Source organism: Siniperca chuatsi, linkage group LG20 (genome assembly GCF_020085105.1).
Source record: "Siniperca chuatsi isolate FFG_IHB_CAS linkage group LG20, ASM2008510v1, whole genome shotgun sequence".
NCBI lineage: Eukaryota > Metazoa > Chordata > Actinopteri > Centrarchiformes > Sinipercidae > Siniperca > Siniperca chuatsi.
The window spans coordinates 16,630,021-16,651,334 of NC_058061.1; the positions used below are offsets into that span (position 1 = coordinate 16,630,021).

At 40.0% G+C, this 21,314-nt stretch overlaps 2 protein-coding genes across 2 annotated transcripts in view; both read left to right on the plus strand.

The window, feature by feature from the left end:
- Nucleotides 1–11,328, plus strand: part of fam20cb (FAM20C golgi associated secretory pathway kinase b) — a 51,644-nt gene extending 40,316 nt beyond the window's left edge. The window contains exons 4-11 of the mRNA XM_044178757.1: nucleotides 555–647; nucleotides 4,471–4,586; nucleotides 5,316–5,496; nucleotides 5,939–6,048; nucleotides 6,341–6,422; nucleotides 7,114–7,173; nucleotides 7,366–7,516; nucleotides 8,170–11,328. Of these exons, the coding sequence (XP_044034692.1) occupies nucleotides 555–647; nucleotides 4,471–4,586; nucleotides 5,316–5,496; nucleotides 5,939–6,048; nucleotides 6,341–6,422; nucleotides 7,114–7,173; nucleotides 7,366–7,516; nucleotides 8,170–8,286 (910 nt within the window). The 3' untranslated portion in view covers nucleotides 8,287–11,328. The remainder of the gene's footprint in view (nucleotides 1–554; nucleotides 648–4,470; nucleotides 4,587–5,315; nucleotides 5,497–5,938; nucleotides 6,049–6,340; nucleotides 6,423–7,113; nucleotides 7,174–7,365; nucleotides 7,517–8,169) is intronic.
- A 3,337-nt stretch (nucleotides 11,329–14,665) lies between these two features.
- Nucleotides 14,666–19,193, plus strand: foxl3 (forkhead box L3). The gene is made up of 3 exons (XM_044179578.1): nucleotides 14,666–14,907; nucleotides 16,138–16,306; nucleotides 16,620–19,193. Exons 1-3 carry the CDS (start codon nucleotides 14,801–14,803, stop codon nucleotides 17,091–17,093), a joined length of 750 nt encoding a protein of 249 aa, XP_044035513.1. The 5' UTR covers nucleotides 14,666–14,800; the 3' UTR covers nucleotides 17,094–19,193.
- The last annotated feature ends 2,121 nt before the right edge of the window (nucleotides 19,194–21,314 follow it).

The window sequence follows — 21,314 nt, forward strand, 5'->3', positions numbered from 1 at the left end:
TGTGCTTTGGTTATTGCTCACAAATGCTGTTCGCAGTATTAGGTACACGGGTGTAAAGCTGAAGTGTTTTATCACTGACTGGTCTCCTCTGGAATGAGACATCTTTGGAAATGTGAAGTTGTGTTGAAGACGTCTAAATAACACAAACTGATTTGAATCCAATGCACCAATATCAATGCATTGTTTTGTAAAATCCAGACTCAAAAATATTATGTTAGATCAGTTTACGGTGAAACAATTTAACAATTAATCATTTAAGTAACTTGTCAAGTAAAAATAGCAAAAATTCACTCATTCAAGCTTCTCAAATGTGAGCATTTTCTGTTTTTTTAGTCTTTTATGAAAGTAAATAGACTATCTTTGGCTTTTGGACTGTTGGCAAAGCATAGCAAATCATTTCAATGCGTAATTTTGGGACCTCTGGGACCTGGTAGGCATTTTTGCCCCTGACATTCTATAGAGCAAACCATTAATTGAGAAAATAATTGTTAAAGATGCAGCTCTAGTTTTAATATGTTGCATATATCTATGCCTTTTTCCTTGTGCCTCTGCAGGCAGACCCGGGAGCAGGAGACCCCACCAGACTTCTTCTATTTTTCTGACTTTGAAAGACATAACGCTGAGATCGCTGCCTTTCATCTGGACAGGTGAGTCAACATAAGCCAGTCTCAAGGGGTTTGTGGTTGTGTTATTTAGGACATCACCTTGTCACATCATCTGTCTGTCTTTTGTGCCATATGAAAACACACATTCCCCCTGTAAAGCAGACGTTTTTCAGCAATGTATGCCAGGCTACTTTGGGTTTAAAAAATGGTTGTTTTGCATCTATTTCAGCGACATTTTGCAGGTGAAACACACCTCTACAGTGCTGCTGTTGGTTAAAACTTCAGTATTTTAGTACTTCACTGATTTAGCATTGCACTCATAATAACACTGTTGGACTTACGATGGACAGTTTTTAAAAATAAATATTCAAAATTGATGCAGTAGTGGGGCAGCAGTGGATGTCTGGTTCAGAAACGACCCTGATGCTATGAACATTTTCACCTAAAAGAAGGAAAAAAGCTGATGTTGAACCTGCTCTAACTCCTTCAAGCCCAACTACTTCTTTCCAACCTTGAGGGCCGGCGTCCTGCAGGTTTTGTTCCTCAATGATTGCTAATTTGCCTCTCCTCGCATCAGCTCATTAACCACCCGGGGCTGGGAGGGAAAAAAAACCTGCAGACAACTGGGTACCTCTGTTTTAGAGTAAAGCTTTAAGATAGGAGTTCATAAGCCCCCCCCCCCCCAATTATAGCAATGTGTGTATGCAGGCATGACTGCAGGCATACCCATTTCTCTTCTGTGCATGAACGCCCTCTATGTACTCCAGATTTATTTCTTTGTGCTTATTTGTACATTTGCTTCTCCTTTTCACCATTTCATTCCCTCAGAAACTCATCTTTTTTTTCAAACACAGCGAGCGGTGTGAGCCGGGCCTGTACAGTAGAGGCTGTAAACTCCGAGAAGCCATGAGTCATAGAGAATGAATGCCGCCCTCCCGCAGCTACCATCTGACTGAACAATGACTGCAGCTTCCTTGCTTAGCTAACCACCACGCTCTCTGACTTCACTGCCTTTACAAGGTTAACACTTTATGGCCGGCCTGCCCGGTCTGCCTGCTGGAGAGACTTTAATGAAAAGAGAAAACCTCATGAGGCTCTCTGATGGACGAGAGAAAGCGATGAGTTTCAGCAGCGGCGTTGCTATTAAGGTCCAGCTGACGTCACTGTGGCGATATGTTATTATGAGCAGAGGGATTGTGTTGTAGTGTGAATGCTGGTGATACAAGATGAAACCGAGGTCACACACACACACACACACACACACACACACAAGTCCATTCGCACACAATGGGGCCACAGAGGGTAGTGATGTTGAATCTGCTTTTCCTTCAGGCACAATGACACAGTTCAGCAGCAATTGCATTAGCAGCAGCTTTCTTCACCAGTCTGCTACACATCTGGTCCTCTCTACACACGCACACACACACTCCCGGCATATGTGTGGGTTAAGGGGAAGAGGAGGAAACCAAAGGCATGAAAGGCCCTGTGCCCATTCTAAATATAAGCCAGGCAGGGTTTGCCAAAAGCAGCGCTTTATTTTTTTTCCTTATTTTGTCTGTTCTAAATTAGAGCCTGGCTACAGAACTGCTGCTGCTGCTGCTGCTGCCGGTGCAGAGGCTTAGGCTACACTGCCTCCCAGGGGGCCCACAGACACACACAGGCTCTTTTAAAAGCAGCATTCACATTGGCGTGTGCACTCACACACACACACACAGAGCCACTTGTCTTTTCTAATATAGGCTACACTGCTATATGCATCATTAATTATGTGATTGGATTTAAATGGGAAGTGCACTTGGTATTGCTGCATTAGGCTGGAAAACAGTCAACAGATATAAAGCCATACAAGGACCAATGTGACCATAAGATATTAAACCTTATAGTTCCAAATTTATGAGACCCACTGGCGTCTTATACATTTTTCAGCTGGGAATATGTGAAATGATGATTCCCACTGTTCATGCACAGCTCTTAGCGGGCCTGTCAATCAAACCCTGAATATAACACAAGTTTAGAATGGCCACCGTGGGAATAAGGTTTATCAAAGGGACAAAGACGGAAGAAAAAGTGCGAGTGATGAACGGAACTGAAAACGGCCCTAGCTGTTCCCTTTAACATGGCAGCAGGCCCGGGCACAGCAAGCCAGACAGTGCTGTGCGGTGCTTCATCCTGTGACAGAGGAAAGAGACATGACTGTATACGTCTGTCTCACTTCACCCACCACCGTGGTACTTGATGGCATCATTTGTACGACGAGCTCTCTTTTTTTCTTTTTCTCCACCAGGTTCTTCCGTGCCTCTCTCTCTCTCTCCTCTCTCTCTCTCTTCCAGTGTCTTGGCCTTGGTCATTAGGTGTTGTCAGGGGTATCAGTTTTTAAAGAGCCCGTGCTGATGTTGTAGCCGGGTGGTATTGACGACAGGAGCTACACATGCATAAAACAGGCATGTGGCACGCACACAGGAAGACAGCCACGGCATCTCTCACTAAAAGACAGTTTTATTAAACCTTTCTCTCTCCATCTAACATACATACACATAGACACTAATGCTAGTTTCCTGTCAAATGATGCAACGACACAGTATCACAATGGCCAAGAGAGATATAGGTTCCCAGAATGTACTGGAAATATCTCGAAATATATTACATGAGAAAGCTGTGTGGAAGTTAAAAATGTGTTTGATGTAGAATGATAGCCACATAAAAACCGCAGGGAGGTTTACCACCATGTGGTGTAACTGTCAGGTCATTACTTATGCCACAGTGCCCCCTGTTGGCAGTGACATTAAATTACAGTAGAGTTGCATCTCTGCCCCAGTGGCTTAATGGATAAGGCGCTGGCCTTCTAAGCCAGGGACTGTGGGTTCATCTCCCATCTGGGCTGTGCTCTCTCTCTTCTACCTAAAATATGAACAGCTCATCCTTGTTGCTGCTCTCTGCAGACTGTTCTTCAGTACATATGTAGCTCTTTAGGTGGAAATGTAAAACTCTCCAACATCTAAAACAAAGCAAGATTTTCAGAGTTACTGTCAGCCGGTAATTAAAACAACAGAACACTCTATTGCACTCTGTTTTTATGTCTCCTGTAATTCAGTTTTATACCTACCATGATTTTTTCACAAATTGGTACAAACAGTTTGTCTCATTTTGAAACAAACAAATGTATTCATGACTTTGTTGTCAGTGATGCACGTTCTATATCCACATTCATCGCTATATTCCAGGGGCTTTCAAAGTCTGACACTTGAGCCCAGTTTTTTTAGCCTACATTTGTTTACATTTTGGCAAATTGGCACCATTAAAAGTATGCCAAATTAGCTATTAGCTGTTCCTGTTTACAGTGTACCCATGGATATACAGACAACTAACAGCAAATTACTTTGATACTGAAGAAAACTTAAAAACGTCATGATTCTCAGGAAAGTTCTGAAGTTATAAGGAGGATATTCTTTTTGTCTAAGATTTCTAAGTGGATTTATGGACATATATTTGTGATGGACATTGGTAATAGTGGTTTCAGATGTTCAGATTTGACTGAATTACGACTGTGAGAAGGAGTGCGATTTTTGACGCAAATTGCGGCAATTGAGTGAAAGTATGTCAATTGCCTCCATGAGCTGTGTGTCACAGCCAGTCCTGCAACTGCTGGCCGTGTTGGTGAGTGGCCCAAATCAGCAGGCCAAACTACAATAACTATATATATGTTTTAAGAACACATCCAGCTATCCCTCTCACAATATCTGTGCAGTATCTTTGCCTCAGGTCTCTCCCTCTGCACCCCCCTGGGGAGGCTGGCCTCACAGATTGAAAGGTCTGCTGTATTCTGAAGGCAGAATGTAACCCCTCAGTATGTGTCTCTGTCCTGTAGGATCCTGGACTTTCGTCGTGTCCCTCCTGTGGCCGGCAGGCTTGTCAACATGACAAAGGAGATCCGAGATGTCACACGAGACAAAAAGCTCTGGAGGACCTTCTTCATTTCACCAGGTACACACTGTAAAAGGGCAGAGGTATTGGTTTTCAGAGACACATCTAGAAGGAAAAAGCTTACTCACCAAGATACCGTGAGATTGATTTTGTTACATCCACAGAATTAATAAAAATGCTGCACAAATTTCAGTGCTACTCTTTTTAGTTCCTGTTATGTGTACCCCAAAACTGTAGGACGCTGCTTTACAACCATCAGTCGAGTTCATGTTGTGATCTCAGAAGTAAAAAAATTATTAAATGCCCTCAGTGCAGCTTTCAACATTTTTTTCATCATTCAAAAGTTAAAGCCAAGCAAAAATGAACAGTTTCCTTCTTCGTAATGTAGAGCAAAGCTAGTTCTGTGCCCTGAATTACTGGGATATTCATTTGCATGGGATTAGTATTGTCAGGGGACTTTAGCTTGTGCCAAAGTATGACAGTTAATTAGCAATGCAACCTTTACTTTACATATTATACACATGGAATATTTTTACAGGATTAAAATTACTGACAGTCTAAGCAATTAATACAAGTCCCTGAATGTCCTCAGGTCATTTTAATCTTGTAAAAAATTGGGCTGTAAATATATGTGGTGTGCATTTCAAAAGGGCAGAAAGAAGGTGTAGTCACGTTTAAAGTATTTAACACTGAGTAGTATAATAGAATATACTCCTATATAATAACTTTTTCGCTGTTATAAACGATGATATAACAAACAACAATGTGTGTTCTGTTTCCAATTCTTAGCCAACAACGTGTGTTTCTACGGAGAGTGTTCGTACTACTGCTCCACTGAGCATGCTCTGTGCGGGAAACCGGACCAGATAGAAGGATCCTTGGCTGCCTTCCTCCCAGACCTGGCCCTCGCCAAACGCAAGACCTGGAGGAACCCGTGGAGACGCTCCTACCACAAACGCAAGAAGGCAGAGTAAGTGATCAATCCTGAACTCAGACAGCGCTGCAGTCACTGAATGAAGCAGACACTGAGGGATTCACTGTCCTGTAGGTCCGGCTGTCAGAGAATATTTATTACACTCCCTGTCAGTTACACGGGCAATATCATGTTAACCAAGTGTCAAAGCTGACTGACATCCAAATAGAATAAAACAAACTTTAGATATAGATATATATAGAGAGAGATAGATAGATCATGCCATGGAAGAAAACACTTATTGCAATCTTGTTATTATAAAAAAAAACACATCCACATCTTAGTTTCCCAAAATCACCTCAAGAATAAATTAGAAAAAACATGTTAAAAGGGGAAACTAATTGGATTTTGGTGATGTTTTTGCAAAGGAGATGCATACATTTGCATAAATTAGAAATGTAAACAAGATGTTGTTTGTGTGTTATTTTAAACTCTTCAGATGGGAGGTGGACCCGGACTACTGCGAGGAAGTCAAACAGACTTCACCTTACGACAGTGGGACACGACTGCTAGATATCATGGACATGACCATCTTTGACTTCCTCATGGGTGAGTTGACATGTCTGACACAACACAAACAACACGTTTTCTTCCCACACTGAATGGGTGGATTATTTAATGTGTCCTAAAGTAATGCCAATTCACCCAAACAAATCTCATCACCTAGGATTTGACTGTCCTATGGTGGTCTAAGCACTGGTTCAGAGGTCAATAATGGGCAAAACATTGTTGTATGTCAACACACGTAGTGTAAACAGTATACCATATATGTCGGTGTACTACACACACTCTCTTTTTTTTATTTTATCACCTTTTCACTCTGAGTTGTATTCCAACACAGGAAACATGGATCGCCACCATTATGAGACATTCGAAAAGTTTGGAAATGAGACCTTTATCATCCATCTGGACAATGGCAGAGGGTAAGCCACTGCAAATAGTCTTACCACATAAGAATAAAACTTTAAAGCACGCTCAAATTGAGTGATAAAGACATACTAAAACTAAAGAAACATTTCCTGAAGAAAATTATGGTTATTGGCATACTTTTTGGATGATTTCTAATCATATGAAGTCATTAACCTTAATGTATTGGCTAAGTTATAGATGCAATGGGAGTGAATGGAGGCTTTAAAAACGTATTCATTAGAGTTTGATGCACTACAGTATATAATTCGTAAACTGAATATGTCATTATAATGCACTCATGTAAAGTTAAACAGTGTGTAATACTGAGCATTTTGAAAATTGAAATGGAGTTTGTACTATACAGTGGCTATATAGATATACAGTATACAGTGGATGTCTATGGGGTTTCCCTTTAAATAATACAAATTCATTAAGTATAACAGTTTTAAAAAATCATGTTTTTCAAGAATAGCTCATTAAATTCACAAATGTATGCAACTTTTTATGAAAACGAAGGTAAGTGCATAAAATTACATAGAAGAAGAAGTATGCAAGACAACAGAAGTGTATAAGCTGCTGCCCAGCTATCATACTAATCAAAAACTTGAAAATGAAAGTTGCAGACAAACAGCAAATTGCACAACCGCATAGGAAAAAAAGATAAATCACCTTTAAAACCATCCATGCTTCTATCTTTCACTCTAGCTTTGGAAAGCACTCCCATGACGAGGTGTCCATTCTGGTGCCATTGACCCAGTGCTGCAGGTAAGACTTCTTTGCTGGTGAATTTACGTAGCGTGATAAGAAGGGTGTGATGGCTTTATTGATCCCAGTGCAAAATGTAAGCAGGATTTCCACATGTGATCAGTTGGCTATTGATTGAGCATATGGGTATGTAGGTATAACTGTGCACAAAGCCACACTGACTCTTTTCCCCCGGCTGCTCTTTTTCTGCAGGGTAAGGAAGTCGACCCACTTGCGTCTGCAGCTGCTGGCTAAGGAAGAATACAAGCTGTCCGTGCTCGTGGCAGAATCCCTGGTGAGGGACCGCCTCAGTCCCATCCTCATCCAGCCACACCTGGATGCCATGGACCGACGACTACGCCAGGTCAGTGCTACACACTCATTTTGTACAGAGTCTTTTAGTTGAATCTTTAAAGGAACAGTTCAACGGTTTTGGGATTATGTGCATTCACTTTCTTGCCGAGAGTTATGTGAGAAGATTAGTTATAGCCAGGAGATGGTTAGCTTAGCTTAGCATAAAGACTGGAAACAGGGGGAAACAGCTAGCCTAGCTCTGTCCAAAAGTAACAACATCAGTATACCGGCACCTCTAAAACCCACAAATTGACGTTTTTCCACTTCTGTTTTTGTCTGGATTAAACAAACAAGCTATAACATAAGCTTTAGAGGGGCTGATAGGCAGATTTTTGTTACCTCTGGACAGAGCCAAGCTAGCTGTTTCCAGCTAAGCTAAGCGGCTGCTGGCTGTACCTTCATATTTAGCCGATAAACATGAGAGTGGTATCGATCTTCTCATGCAACTCTCGGCAAGAAAGTGAATTAGCGTATCACCCAGAATGTTGAACTACTCCTTGAAAACTCCAGAGAAAACTGTCATTCTGTGTATCTTTTTAAAAAGCCATTAAATTCTTTGACCTTATTTGACCTCTAATAGTGACTACAAAGAATAACAACAGCGTTCTCCTTCATTCAACAACTAAACCTTTTTTCTCGTCTTGTGGTATTTCATGTCACTAGGTGCTGAATGTGCTGTCAGAATGCATTGAAAAGGAGGGCTACAGTTACGTTGTAGAGGACGACCTCCAGGGGCACCAAGGAAGAGATCACGCCCACACCGGCCCACGACGGAGGTAGCTGTCTTTGGGCGCTGGCAGCTGGATAGGACTGAATCCCTGGAGATAGAAGACTGGACTGAGCAGATCTCTTAAAACTGAACTGCCATCCTGTTACACAGATGAGCTCCATCTGTACTGAATTTCTCAGAGGGCTTGATTGTTTTGCTTAACTTACAGGGAAGCCCACCTGCCTGAGGTTAATATAAGCTGTGTGGAAGTGGAGGCCTGCTGGATGGGACTGGACAAACAGTGCAATGACTTGACTTGAGACGCAGGTGATGTCGAAGACTTCTGGATGGATCTGGGGCCGGGTCACAAACGAAACTGAACCCCCCGCCCCTACATCACCCAGACTCCTTAAAATATCCAACCCTGACTCTAGTGTAGGATAGTGTCACCGCAGCTGACCCAAACACCCAACGACCCACCGCAGCACTACCAAACCATGAAAGTCTTGCAAGAGACGCCTTCTCTCTGTCTTGTTCAGGACCCTTTTTTTGAATTCAGTGAATTCTGAGGGACTTGTAAAGAATATCCCTCCCCCCCTCCCCTCCCCTCCCCCCTATCTCTTCACAAGCTGAGTTATGTGTTTATACATATTGTTGGTATCGCAAGTGGCAATCGGTTGAACATTCATAGTGGAAGAAGAGCTGGAGGTTGAATTCCTGTTGTCTTAATTATAAAAATGATGTTTTATTGATTTGCTGAAAAAATGTTTTATTGCATAGTGTCTTTTTTATTGAGTTTTTGCTGAGCTTCAGCTTCTATCATTGGTATTCAAGATGGAGATATTTGATTGGAGTGCAGGTTTACTCCTGGATTAATTTTGCCCATAAATGTTACTTGTACTTGAGAGAGTATTTATTAAAATTCATATTTATTGTTTGAAATGAATACTAATCAGTAACAGAACGTCATCAGTTTTCTGTTAAAATGAACTATTGAATTTATATCACAGTGGTGTACTTCCTCATTTGTCCAAAAGAGGGCAAACTGAGCATGTGCAAAAGTGGCTGCAGGTCCTTGCCTCTCAGTAAAGTTAACCCTCTCCATATTTCACCCCATTCCAAGCATCAAGCTCGCTTTAAAATTGGTTTATAGCAACCACAAGTATTGGTTCGATTTGAATGAGCAAGTCTCTGCCTGTATTTGCAACATTTATTCCAGCTACTGTTTCTGTTTTTATTTCTTTCAGTACAGCAGATATGAGGTTAGATTTATGGTACCAAAAGCCAAATGTGACACCAATAGTTTTATATTATTGTTTCTTTGTAATATATTTGATGTCCAGATGTTGCTGTTGTGGAGAGATTATTTTTCAGGATGTATATTTCATTCATAACCAACAGCTGATAGCTTAACTGTTGGTTTCAACGATTCAGTCACTGGCTGAAAGTTAATATATACATTAGGATAATCTAGTGCCTGTGCAATGATAGAAATACTTGAATGTCTGGTTTCATAGCAGAAAAAGGTTTGAACTCCTCCCGGGTATGAGCTATAGATAAGATACAGAGGTCTACATATATGTGTTTGCTGACTCCATCTGTTCCATAGGGGTTTTATTATATGTCATGTCAGTACAGTGTGTATGGAGGTATGGGTGGATCCATGGAGAACCTTTAGATGATGTGTTCTTAAAAGTGAAAATGCTTCTTTTTTTATTCAACTCATTGTTTCTGTGGATTTATTTTTTTCATTTCTTTGCATCATGGTAAAAGTGCAATAAAACAAAATAAGCAGAATATTATAGTAATACTATGTTTTCCTCAGAAGTAACAGCTTGTTAGTGTGTATGTGTTTTTGAAGAGATGATTCATATTTAATCATCATGGAAGATAACAAACGTAATATAGTTTATAGTATTATATTATTATATATAGTAAAGTCTGGGTGATCGTTCTTGATTATAAAACATGAATCACCTTTTCATGAAAGTGAAAACACAGGAAGAATCCAGCCAGCTGAAGCGAGTGGATGCAGTTTAAGGTGGAACCTGCACAAATGACACATACACACACACACACACACACACACACACAAAGAAAATTTCTTTCCAGAAAAATTAGTGGCTTTAAAGTTTGTGGCTGTGTAGCACTAAAACCTAAATAGGTTTCCACCAAGTTTACAAGACTTGAAAAAGTTCCCTTCACTGTTTTCACAGGCTGAGTACTTATTCCCGTACCTGGTAAATCGACTTCAACATGTAAAGTCAGTGGAGTACCCCTTTAAAGGACCACTACAGTAAGTACTTTGACCTTATTTGACCTAAACTTGTGACCAGAAATAATTACAACAGCTTCTTCCCCCATTCAACAGTTCATTCAGCAATTAAACCTCTACTCCTTAGTGCTATTTCAAGCTTCAAATAATCACAGATGGTCCTTTGATGCAGTAAACACTATCAGGACGAAAGCAACATAGAAAATGATGCTATAATAATAATGATAATAATGATAAGAAAATAAAATACAATTATAAACAAGCTAGATAAATAACTTTATATATCTATACAAAAACTGGTCACACGGACAGTGATTAACTAAAGAGTCGTACAAGTCACAGCAGACAACATATGAAAGCCATACTGCTACAACAACAGCAGTAACACTAACACACAGACTAAAACATATCCCAAGAGGGCATTAGCGTTGCTAGGACCAAACAACTAGCCTGGCTCTGTGTGCCTACCATCATCTTTAAAGCTCACTAATACTCTTGGAAAGAAAGCGAATAAGGGTGTTTCCCAACTATTCCTTTAGTAATCTTTTTAAAGTCATAGCTTGCCAAAGAAAAAATTATGAAATTGAGATCATTAACTGTATCATGTCCACAAAGGTTGGAATTAACAGACTTGTAGCTCATAAAAACCTGAGTTAATGTCATCCTGCAATGATGGGAGATCAGGCTTTGGAGTTGTATTGAGGGTGTTGTTTTTTTTAGTTTTTGTAAAACTTGATTCCTTACGAGTTAATTATTTATTTTTTATAAATAAGTTCCTCTGTTGTGAAAAATGTTCCACAACTACAGCTATTAGCTCCAATAAAGATAAACACAATGAGTCAGAATTGTTGGTGTTGGTACAAAATGCCCAGGTGAACACCGGCCTGTTCTGGAGGTCTTATCTGTAGCACTCTGTAACCCAGCGTAATCTGACAGTGAATGGTGGCAGTGAGGATGGCTACACAGTACAGTGCAAAAGAAAATGGCCCTCAGCCCCAGCTCTGTGCATAAGCATGTTTACAGTTCCCAGTGCACTGTTGTGTTTTGATAACCTTTCCTCACAGAACAGCCCCCGGAAAAGCTACTTGGTGGTTTACATAAATGCATGTATACACACACACACACACACACACACACACACACACACACACACACACACACACACAGGCAGACGGAGCTATGAATGGAGGAAGCGGAGTCTGAGACAACCATCAGGGGGACAGAGAGTGACCAGAGGAGAACCAAGGGCTGTAATCGCTGCGGCCGGCCGCAGACAGGACGCCAGAGGAAGCCTCGTCATGGGAGTGAACCATGAGGTGCTTATCTGATCTCAGTTCAAACCAACCTGATACGGTGACCTCCTCTTCTCCTCTACACTGCTTCTCTCTGTTGGTCCTATTTACAGCTTTGTATGAATCAATCTGTTTTTCTTGTCTGGAGTGAACAAACAACTCCTGACATTGGAATGAGCTCACTTTGGTAGCTACTTGTTTAATGAAGTCACTTAACTTGCTTTGTGGTTAAGTGTATAAAGCAAAAAATGGAATAGTTTAATCCAGCAATGTAGTACTCAGTGGTGGTGCAAGTATTCAGATCCTTTAACTTAACTAAAAGTAGGAATTGTGCAAAAACTCCATCATAAGTAAAAGTCTACATTGAAAATGTTACTTAAGTAAAAGTGCTTAAGTATTATTAGCAAAATGTACTTAAAGTATCAAACGTAAGACGGTGTAGTCCGTCATTCGTCCAGGAATGTTCCATCGTAGAAAAGGTTTCAGTCGTAGTCATCTGGCCACTGTTTTCAGAATCAAGACGTTTTGGCTCCCATCCGGAAGTCATTCTCAATTGATGAATGATGTTCTATAACGTTGACATGTTGCGAACGCTTCGGTTGTACAGTGCATTATACAGCTGTTTTCACATGCTGAGTAGTTTCTTCTCAAGACTGACCTTGATGTGTGTACCAGTGGAATGCTCCTTTAACTGTTATTATTATTATTATATTTCCTGTAAAGTTTATGTCCCACATTTAGACATATTTATTCATAGGCTTAAAAGTAATAGAATTTATAGAGCGAGACAAAAAAATATATACTGGAATCAGCCAATAACATATTGTTAATTGTAGAATGTTAACTCCCCCTCAGGTTCTTAAAACCCCTAAAGTAAAAAAAAAATACAGAGCACACGACCTCAGTGTCCTCACTGGTAGCTATGGCCCTGCATGGTTACACCCACCCTCATGGGATTTAGATTACCTGTACGTCAAAACCACGTTTGTGCGTAAAGAGAAGAAGAAGAAATTATGTGGACAGATACAAGAAAGACACAGAGACCAGCGCTATCAATCCAGATTCCTTTTCATGCTTTTTATGACGCCACTTAAAAAATCTGGGCTTGCACCTAAAATTGAGAACAGCACTGACCTTTTAGCTGCTTCATTAGCCTATCAGAAATACAGAGAGAATTGTTTTAATGTCTCTGGGTCGACCATTGTAGCGCCTATAGGCCTCTCCTGCACCAGTGGGGCCACACACAGAGGCCTGGCAGACCTCAGGCTGTTTTCCCGGCTTCTGTCGCCTCACGGGAGACCTCCGATTGCCCCGTTAAGAGCCCTTCAAAATACACAGCCCCCTGTTTTATAGACACGGAAACAATTTATGGCCATTATAGAGCATTATAGATAGCATCTAAAAAACTTCCCGTTGTTGACTAAACGTCTGCCAAAGTGGACACACACACACACACACACACCCCAAAGAGTTAACGGAGAGAAAAAGAAAACAAAGATGCAAAGGATCTTGTTTGTTGGTTTGGGGTTGGGTGTTTTAAGTACAGTTAGAGAGATTACGCTATAAAAAAGAAGCAAAATAAAACATGAAGACGGCCTACGAGTTTAGCGGACCACCCAGAATCCTGCTTGAGGTGGGGGAGAGGAGCCATTTGTCCAGGACACTCGCTCCAGGTTCAGACGACCAGGCTGCTACTGTGAGACAGCCTGGACTGGACCAGCTTAGTCGAGTCCAAGTTAAAGGGAACTCCACTGATTTTACACATCAAAGTCTGTTTACAGGCGCTGGGGAGTACTGCATACAGTATGCGAAGAAAGGTGTATAAAACCTTTTGTGGCTGCAGAGGGAGCTGCGGGAAGTCTGATAAATTGCCTGCTGCTCATCTCTGCTTGAGGCTACATTAGCAGCTACCAGCATAACACACCCCAGTCTCAGACCGAAGTGTCAGTGGTCAAGTTGCATTGTGGGTAAAGTAGGTGCCTGGTTTTGATATGGAATAAGAATGCATGGAATAAAAAAGACAATATCTCTGCTTCTGCTGCATCGATTTTGACTGTCCGTCGTGAGTGCGACAGCGTTATAGAAGTGTAATGTGGAGTACTTTTAAAGAGGTTGTCTGATCAGCCTGATCAGAGAACTGACCAAAGATAGCCTCCATTCACTGCTCAACAAAGGCCAACAGACCCCACAGCCCAGGGTTGTTATTTGCTTTTGAAAATACAAATATAAAAAGGAACAAAGTATCCTGCTGAGCCCAGCAGCCATAGTACATGGCCGAGAGCAATTTTTAGGAACTGAAGCCCACGGGCGCTGCACTTAAGCATTTCCTGTTTGCTAGACTTTACTTTTTTACTCCATACTTCAAAGGGAAAACATCCTTTTACTCTACCAAATGTATCTAACAGCTGTAGGCATGGTTGTAACTTTACAGAATTAAGTTTTAATTGCAAAAACATAGCCTATTACGATAAAAAAAAGAAGCATTGCCAGAAGCTACACAGCTAGAGCATCTGCAATGCTAAATTAATATCCTAGGCAATAAATTAACACTAAGACTTTTTTTTTGAATGATTACCTACTTTTTGTAGGCTATATTTTACTTATTTATTTATTTATTAAAACTGTAAGTGCAGGAGTCCTTAATGTTTAACCTAAAAAGTGTGCAGTGCTGGAGACAAAGGGAATTATGAAATCTAGATCTGTGAATCTGAAATTCATGAGATAAACACTTCAGCACTGCACAAGACCAGAACAGAAGAGTTCAAAGTGCTCAGAGAGGTAGTCCTGAGTCTTGAGACCTGCAGCCGTTCCTGGAGAGCAGCCGTGAGGAGGAGGAGGAGGAGGAGGATGGAGGGGGGGGGTCGTCGTCAGCAGAGCTCAGAGTGAGTGTCAGCTGGCTGAGCAGAGCATGGTGGCAGAGCAGAGCAGCAGGACAGGGTGTTGCTGCTGGACTTTGGCCAGGAGAGTCAGAGGAGCCAAACACTTCGGACCACACGTCCGACTCTTCAAGGTGTAGATATGTTTGATAACTCTCACTACCCCTTCAACTGTTTTAACTACGATGGAGACGGATACCCTTCCTCTAGCACAGATGAAGAGAAGAAAATGTGTAGACCCGCATACAGGTATTTTCAATTCATCTTTTTTTATGTAACTTTGACAAAGCTAAAATTTGATACAAAGAAATTAAAAAGAAATTTTACCTGACTAATATTTGGCCTTTGATGTCTATTATTTCCTCATTTCTATTTTTCCTTTCAAAAGTGTAAAATTAACTTTGTTTTCCATTTGATTTGAGCAGGTTTTTTTCATCAAGTTTGGGCAAAACAAAACAAATAGATTTTTTTACTGCAACCTAGTTCAGTTTTAGACAAAACGTACATTCAGTATGATAGCTTTTAAAACATTTATCTAATCAAAAATAACCTTGCTTTAGGAGGCATAGTTAGATACACAGTACAGTTGACTCTTAAATTTAGATAGTTGCATCATTTCTCTTCAGTGGTGTGCTGTAGATAATTTTCTGTAAATATCCAAAAATTAGTTTTCATTTAAAAAAAAACAATTTTGTGATTATTTTATAGACCTTTGTCACAGTTATAGAATGATATAACATGTAAAGATGATTTTTATACAGCAGCCTAGTTTCTTGTGACTGCAAGCATCTGTTTAAAGTGAAATCAAAAATAATATTGAAAACCTTCCTCACTAAGTTAACCATAGTGTTCAGTTTGGTCCTCGTTAACAGCTCAGAAAACATACCTAACATTGTTAAATCAGCTTGATACTTGGTAACGTTTCCTAATTTTATGAGAATTGCTCATAAACATAATGTTGAACTGATGACTTGTTTTAAAGGTCAACTACAACAAATGACTACAACCCAGACCCCAGCTGTAAAACGTTAAATACATTGGATTTTCATATGTTCTACATCTGTGATACTGTCTGCTGACAGTACTTTTTGCGCAGCACTACCCCTCCCAAAACCCAAATAAGTCCATTTAGATTTCTGTAATTGGAGTCTTAGAACAGTCCATTTTTTGGCAAACCTAAGGAATATATATTTATTCATGCACAGCCCATACAATATATTAAAAATAAAAGGGCTTACCATCTCATTTACTTTTATGTATATTGGGTTTTAATAAGGTCAGAAGAAAAGAAAAAATATTCAAAGAAAAGAATTGGTTGATTTTGCAATCATTACTGCTTTACACACACAGCAGTGTAGTCTGTGGGTACACTAAAGAGAATGTCAGCAAAACACCAGGCTTAAGAGCCTTTATCATGTGAGGTCTTTTTTCAATTTGTCACATTGTGTTACGTGATGAAAGTGTGTGTCTGTGTGTCAGCTACATAGCTCTGATAGCCATGGCCATCCAGCAGAGCCCCGAGCAGCGGGTCACTCTGTCGGGCATCTACGAGTTCATCATGAAGAGATTTCCTTACTACCGCTCCAACCAGAGAGCCTGGCAGAACTCCATCAGACACAACCTGTCTCTCAACAGCTGCTTCATCAAGGTAAAACACACTGCACTGTGCGCAGGGGAAACTGGGGAATTATGTCTAGTTAGTTAGTTTAACAAGATATTACAGCGTTTTTGTGCCTGTTAAAGGGGATTTGACTTGAAGAATTTTCAATTTATCACAATTTTAGTCTTTTTATTATTGTTTTATACATTTGGTTTCTTTTTTATTATGTCCCTTTTTATCTTCTTAGTATTAGAGAAGGAAAAATAGAAGTAGTTTAGTGTTGTTTTTCCTTTCCCCCGTAGAAATTGTGTATTTCTTCCTCTTATTATTATTGGTCAAGTATTTTTCATATTTCCCACAGGTTCCTCGGACAGAGGGCAATGAGAAGGGAAAGGGAAACTACTGGACCTTTGCCACCGGCTGTGAATCTATGCTCGACCTGTTTGAAAACGGCAACTTCAGGCGTCGCAGACGCAGGAGGAACATGAAAATTGGCTTCCGTGATTCAGGAGAAACCCCTTTCCACCCTTTGGAGAGTCACAGCAATCAACACATACCAGCAGCTCTGCGCCCTGAACCCGACTCCACCCTCTGCCCTTTGAACCCTGAGAGGCCGAGGCCGGGCACCCAGCAAAACCACCTCATCCCAAACCCCACCCAGCAGGGGAAACCAGAGTCCGAGATCAAGTTTAGCATTGACTACATCCTATCCACTCCGGATCCGCCCCTGCCTGGGTTCAGATCCTCCCATGGCCCCGTTCACATAGGGCCCACGGGGCCGCCCATACATGTTCTGGAGCCCCAACATCTGAACCTGCACTTCTGGACTCTGTAAGAGGAGAGGAAAGCAGAGACTGAACTTATTCCTTCATTATTGTCTGTCTCCAAAACTGGGAAATACTGTAAGGACATCCAAAGACAGAAGAGAAAGTCCACAAGAGGAATTTTACTGACTTGAACAAAGTAAAGAGGTACAGTATTGTGTGATGGATTCTAGATGGAAAACTTAGAGAGAGCATTGTGTCTAAGAATTCATTCAAAAGATAAAATGTGAACAATACAGAACAATACAGTAAAGCATTCATATTGTCAGTATACCGTATGTGCAGTGTCCAGTGCTGACATAGACTAGGTTTACAGTATTCTCTACATGTATATACGCAGGAGCTGTGAGCTCAAGTATGATGTGTTTAAAAATACTTTAAAATGTGATTGGGTAAAACAAACTAGATTTCTTGGATTTATTGGATTATCTTGACATCACCAGTTGAGATGGTTTTCTTCATAAAAGAAGAATTTATTTAGAATCTTACGGTTTTCCCTTGTCGCCTGAGTTTCTTGCAGCCTGTTAAACCTAAATATGATTTATGTCATTTCTCAGGATTTATTTCTGATTAATGGCAGATTTGGTCATATTATTTCTCCTACCATATTTTAATGTCATAGTGGATGTCAGGACAAACATCACGGTTCAGCGCTACAGGCGTTCCTCCTCCAGCAGATGAATACAATTGCTAAAGACAACTTTGTAGTGTAGCTCAAACATCCAAGTAAAAGTAACAAGAAGGAAAACACATCTCTGAGTGGAGGGGGACTTTAAAATTTTACATTTTCTGAAAATTGGAAACAATATCAACAGGAAAAAAAGTTAAATATCTGCCTTGTTTTAGCTTGACCTCCTGTTTGTCAGTTGAAAAGTTTTCAAAATGCTAATTGTAAGAGAATTTTCTCAAACCACACACAGTAGGAGCATGCAACAATCATCAAAATGTGTTTTCACGTGACGCCTGCTTGCCTCCACTCCTTTCTTTTTCTGCAGCAATGTCTAAAATATTTGGCAACAGGCCTTTTCCTTTGTGCATTGCATTGTGGGAGAACAGTGTCCATCAACAGCATAAACAAAAATCAACGGTATTTAGGCTAGTATGCATACTGAGTATATTTCATTCGGCCACGCTTCCACTGTGGACACATTAAATTCAAAAACTGCTTGGAATTATTATGTAGTGTGGATTTGGGACCAGCTGACACTGTCAAGACTTTCTGGGACACTTGAACACAACAGTAACACCTGTGCTTTTATTACTATGACAAGTCTGCTGTAAAAAAACAAAACAAAAAAGGCCTATTCTGACTGAGCTCAGTTGTTTCAGACCCACATTCTGCTAATTTTTTCATTGACCTTTTGAAATGCTGATTGACTGACACTTAAATTCTAATCCAGCCACTCCTTATTATAATAAATCGTATTCACACACTTAAAAGAGGCCTAAAGAAACAGAGGTCTGGCTAACATTTCTTGCCTGTACAAGGGAGATCAATCATGGCGTGTTCCTCTACCGTTGAAGGGACATTTTTCAATTTAACCTTTATATTATGTCTTGACTACATCAGAGGAGGTTTCAACACACTTAACATGAGTGGCATTTAATATAGCATAACACTTGCAAGGTGAGGCCGAGATGTGACCCTATTTAAATATAAAGGCCCCTGCCTAAGCCTTAACAGCAACACCTCCCCCATCACACACACACACACACCATGACGTAAATTATAATTAAACACACCTTATGCCTCCTTTGCAAATGCCCCTCATCGATCTGTGGGTTCTTAACGTTCATATGTGAATTGCCCCCCAGCAAATGTCTGCGGCGGCACAAACGTTTATGGATCAGCAAGTTTCCATTAACAAAGTTGTTGATGTTGAATAGCGGGCCTGCTGCTGCTGTGATGCCGCAGATATATTTGGGTAAATTAACTTAGCATAAAGTGTTTCGAGGCTATGGGGGTCTTCTGAGGCAGCTAAAGAGAAAGCAAGGCACCAGTCAGGCCCGAAAAGTCAATGCACATATTATGTTGTCAGTGAATGTATCAAACTGTAGCTACTGGCGCAGTGTCCCACTGAACGGCCTCTATTAAATAACTACTAAATTCATCCCTTTTGTTTCATTCCTAGTTAATCCTTCTAACATCTCGAGCCAGTTGTTTATAATTACACAATAATATTTCTCATTTATAGGAGCGTGGAAATGTATTTTGTTTGAGACTTCATTATGTGTATGCTGCCAGGTAAAATGAGCAGCTCAGGGGCAAGAAACAGCAGAATTGCAGGTAGTAGAAATTGGGAAACCATTGATCTGCAACGTTAATATAAAGTAAATCATAAACACAAATAGGTCATTTAATCTTGAGTCCTTGTTTAGCGACTGGATTTCACTGAGGCTGTGGTGAAGATTATGGGGATGAAGATAAATATGAGTGTCTTGTTTTCTTCTCATGAGAGCATTTCTCTTTAGTGTACGAGTGTAATTTCTCTGTGCTTGACTGTTTCCTTGAACTGTGATTGGAGGAGTATAAATGATCGACACTGGAAAGACATTGATAACAGTATGAGCTACCAGCTAATGAAGAGCAGTGAAATAGCCAGAGGACTTTGACATACACACATCTCTGCCCTTTGACATTTTATGGTATGTGCAGAGGCTGGAATATGCTATTATTTTTAAATGGCTTCAAGTGTGTGTGTGTGCATGTCAGTAATGAGAAAATCAACACAGCATGTCAATCAATGGCAGTTGGGATACATGTTTACATTTGGACTGTTAGAAGGATGTCCCTGCTAGGAATACAATAGAAGTGGTTGACTGGAGGTGACCAGAAGGGTTTTTCCAGAAAGAAAATGGAAAATAGGCAATTTAATAAAGGAAAGGGCTTGACATTCAAATGAAAATATAACTTAGAAATCTGCCAGATGTCTGTTTAAATTTGTCAGTTCTCATTTGATAAACACTTCACCTGTGGTAAAGTTTCAGGAAAGGTGTTCAGTTACCATAGGGGGGCCCGATTTGACCCTTTGACCCACTAGTTTGACATCAGCTGCAGCAGAAACCCACTAAGAACTCTTAAGACATAAACTCGTCATTTAACAGTAATGCCTTACAATATGTATAATGTTATCTGATTCAACAGGCTCAAGTATTGCCATATTAAATTAACTATCCTCTGACAAACTCCCAGTAAAAGGTCTTTTACTTCAGTAAAATCAGCAATACCACAGTGTAGAAATAACGGACTCTGTTACAAGTGAAAGTCATGCATTCAAAATTTTACTTAAGTAAAGGTACAAACGTATTAGCATCAAAATATAACTTAAAGTACCAAAAGTAAAAAGTAGTACTCATTTTGCAGAATGGTCCATTTCAAAATAATATGTATTGTATTATTGGGTTATAATAATTGATGCACTAATGTGTAAGCATCTCTTTAATGTTACAGATGGTAAAAATGGGCTTTTAAATACTTTATATACTGCTGGGTAGGTGGTGAATTTACCCCCAGAAATGACTAAATAATAATTATAACAATATATCATAATTACATTTTGTATTATTAATCTGAGTCTGCAAAGTAACTAGCAACTAAAGTTATCAAATAAATGTAGTGGAATAAAAAATACAATATTTCCATCTGAATTATAGTGGAGTAGAAGTATTAAGTAGCAGAAAACATAAATACTCAAGTACCTTAAAACTGTACTTAGGTAAATGTACTTAGTTACTTTCCTCCACTGAAAAATGGTACCTGACATACAGTAGACAGGGCTAGGAAATAACAGAATATAACAGTGTCAAATACAGAAAACATGCCACTGAATTCCCTTACAGTAGATAAAACATAATGTATTCTGTTAATAATGTATCTCCTCTTGACATGTCTGAAAAATCTTAATCAAAGGGAGACGTTCCGGGGGCAGTGTCAGATATCGCTATAAAATATAAAAATGATAGGTGTACCCTGGTGGCCTAAGGGTTAAGTCACCAACAGAAATGCAACATCCGCCAGGCCGAGGACCTTTGTTGGTTGTCATTCCCCATCTCTCTTTCCTCTCATTTCCTATCATATCTCCACATTCAACTATCGAATAAAAGAAATATGTTTTATACCTACACTCTGTATGGTAAATGAAGAAATAAATGTAGTAATCTAAAAGTAGTAAGAATACATGGGTAAGTTTGTGTATTCCTTGAAAATTACAACAGTAATTACAATTTTGATG

Excerpts from the sequence above, each read along its gene's own strand:
- foxl3 (XM_044179578.1), top strand. The coding sequence starts at position 14,801 with ATGTTTGATAACTCTCACTACCCCTTCAACTGTTTTAACTACGATGGA. Across the intron at positions 14,908-16,137 it reads ATGTGTAGACCCGCATACAG|CTACATAGCTCTGATAGCCA; the intron begins GTATTTTCAATT and ends TCTGTGTGTCAG. Across the intron at positions 16,307-16,619 it reads TCAACAGCTGCTTCATCAAG|GTTCCTCGGACAGAGGGCAA; the intron begins GTAAAACACACT and ends TATTTCCCACAG.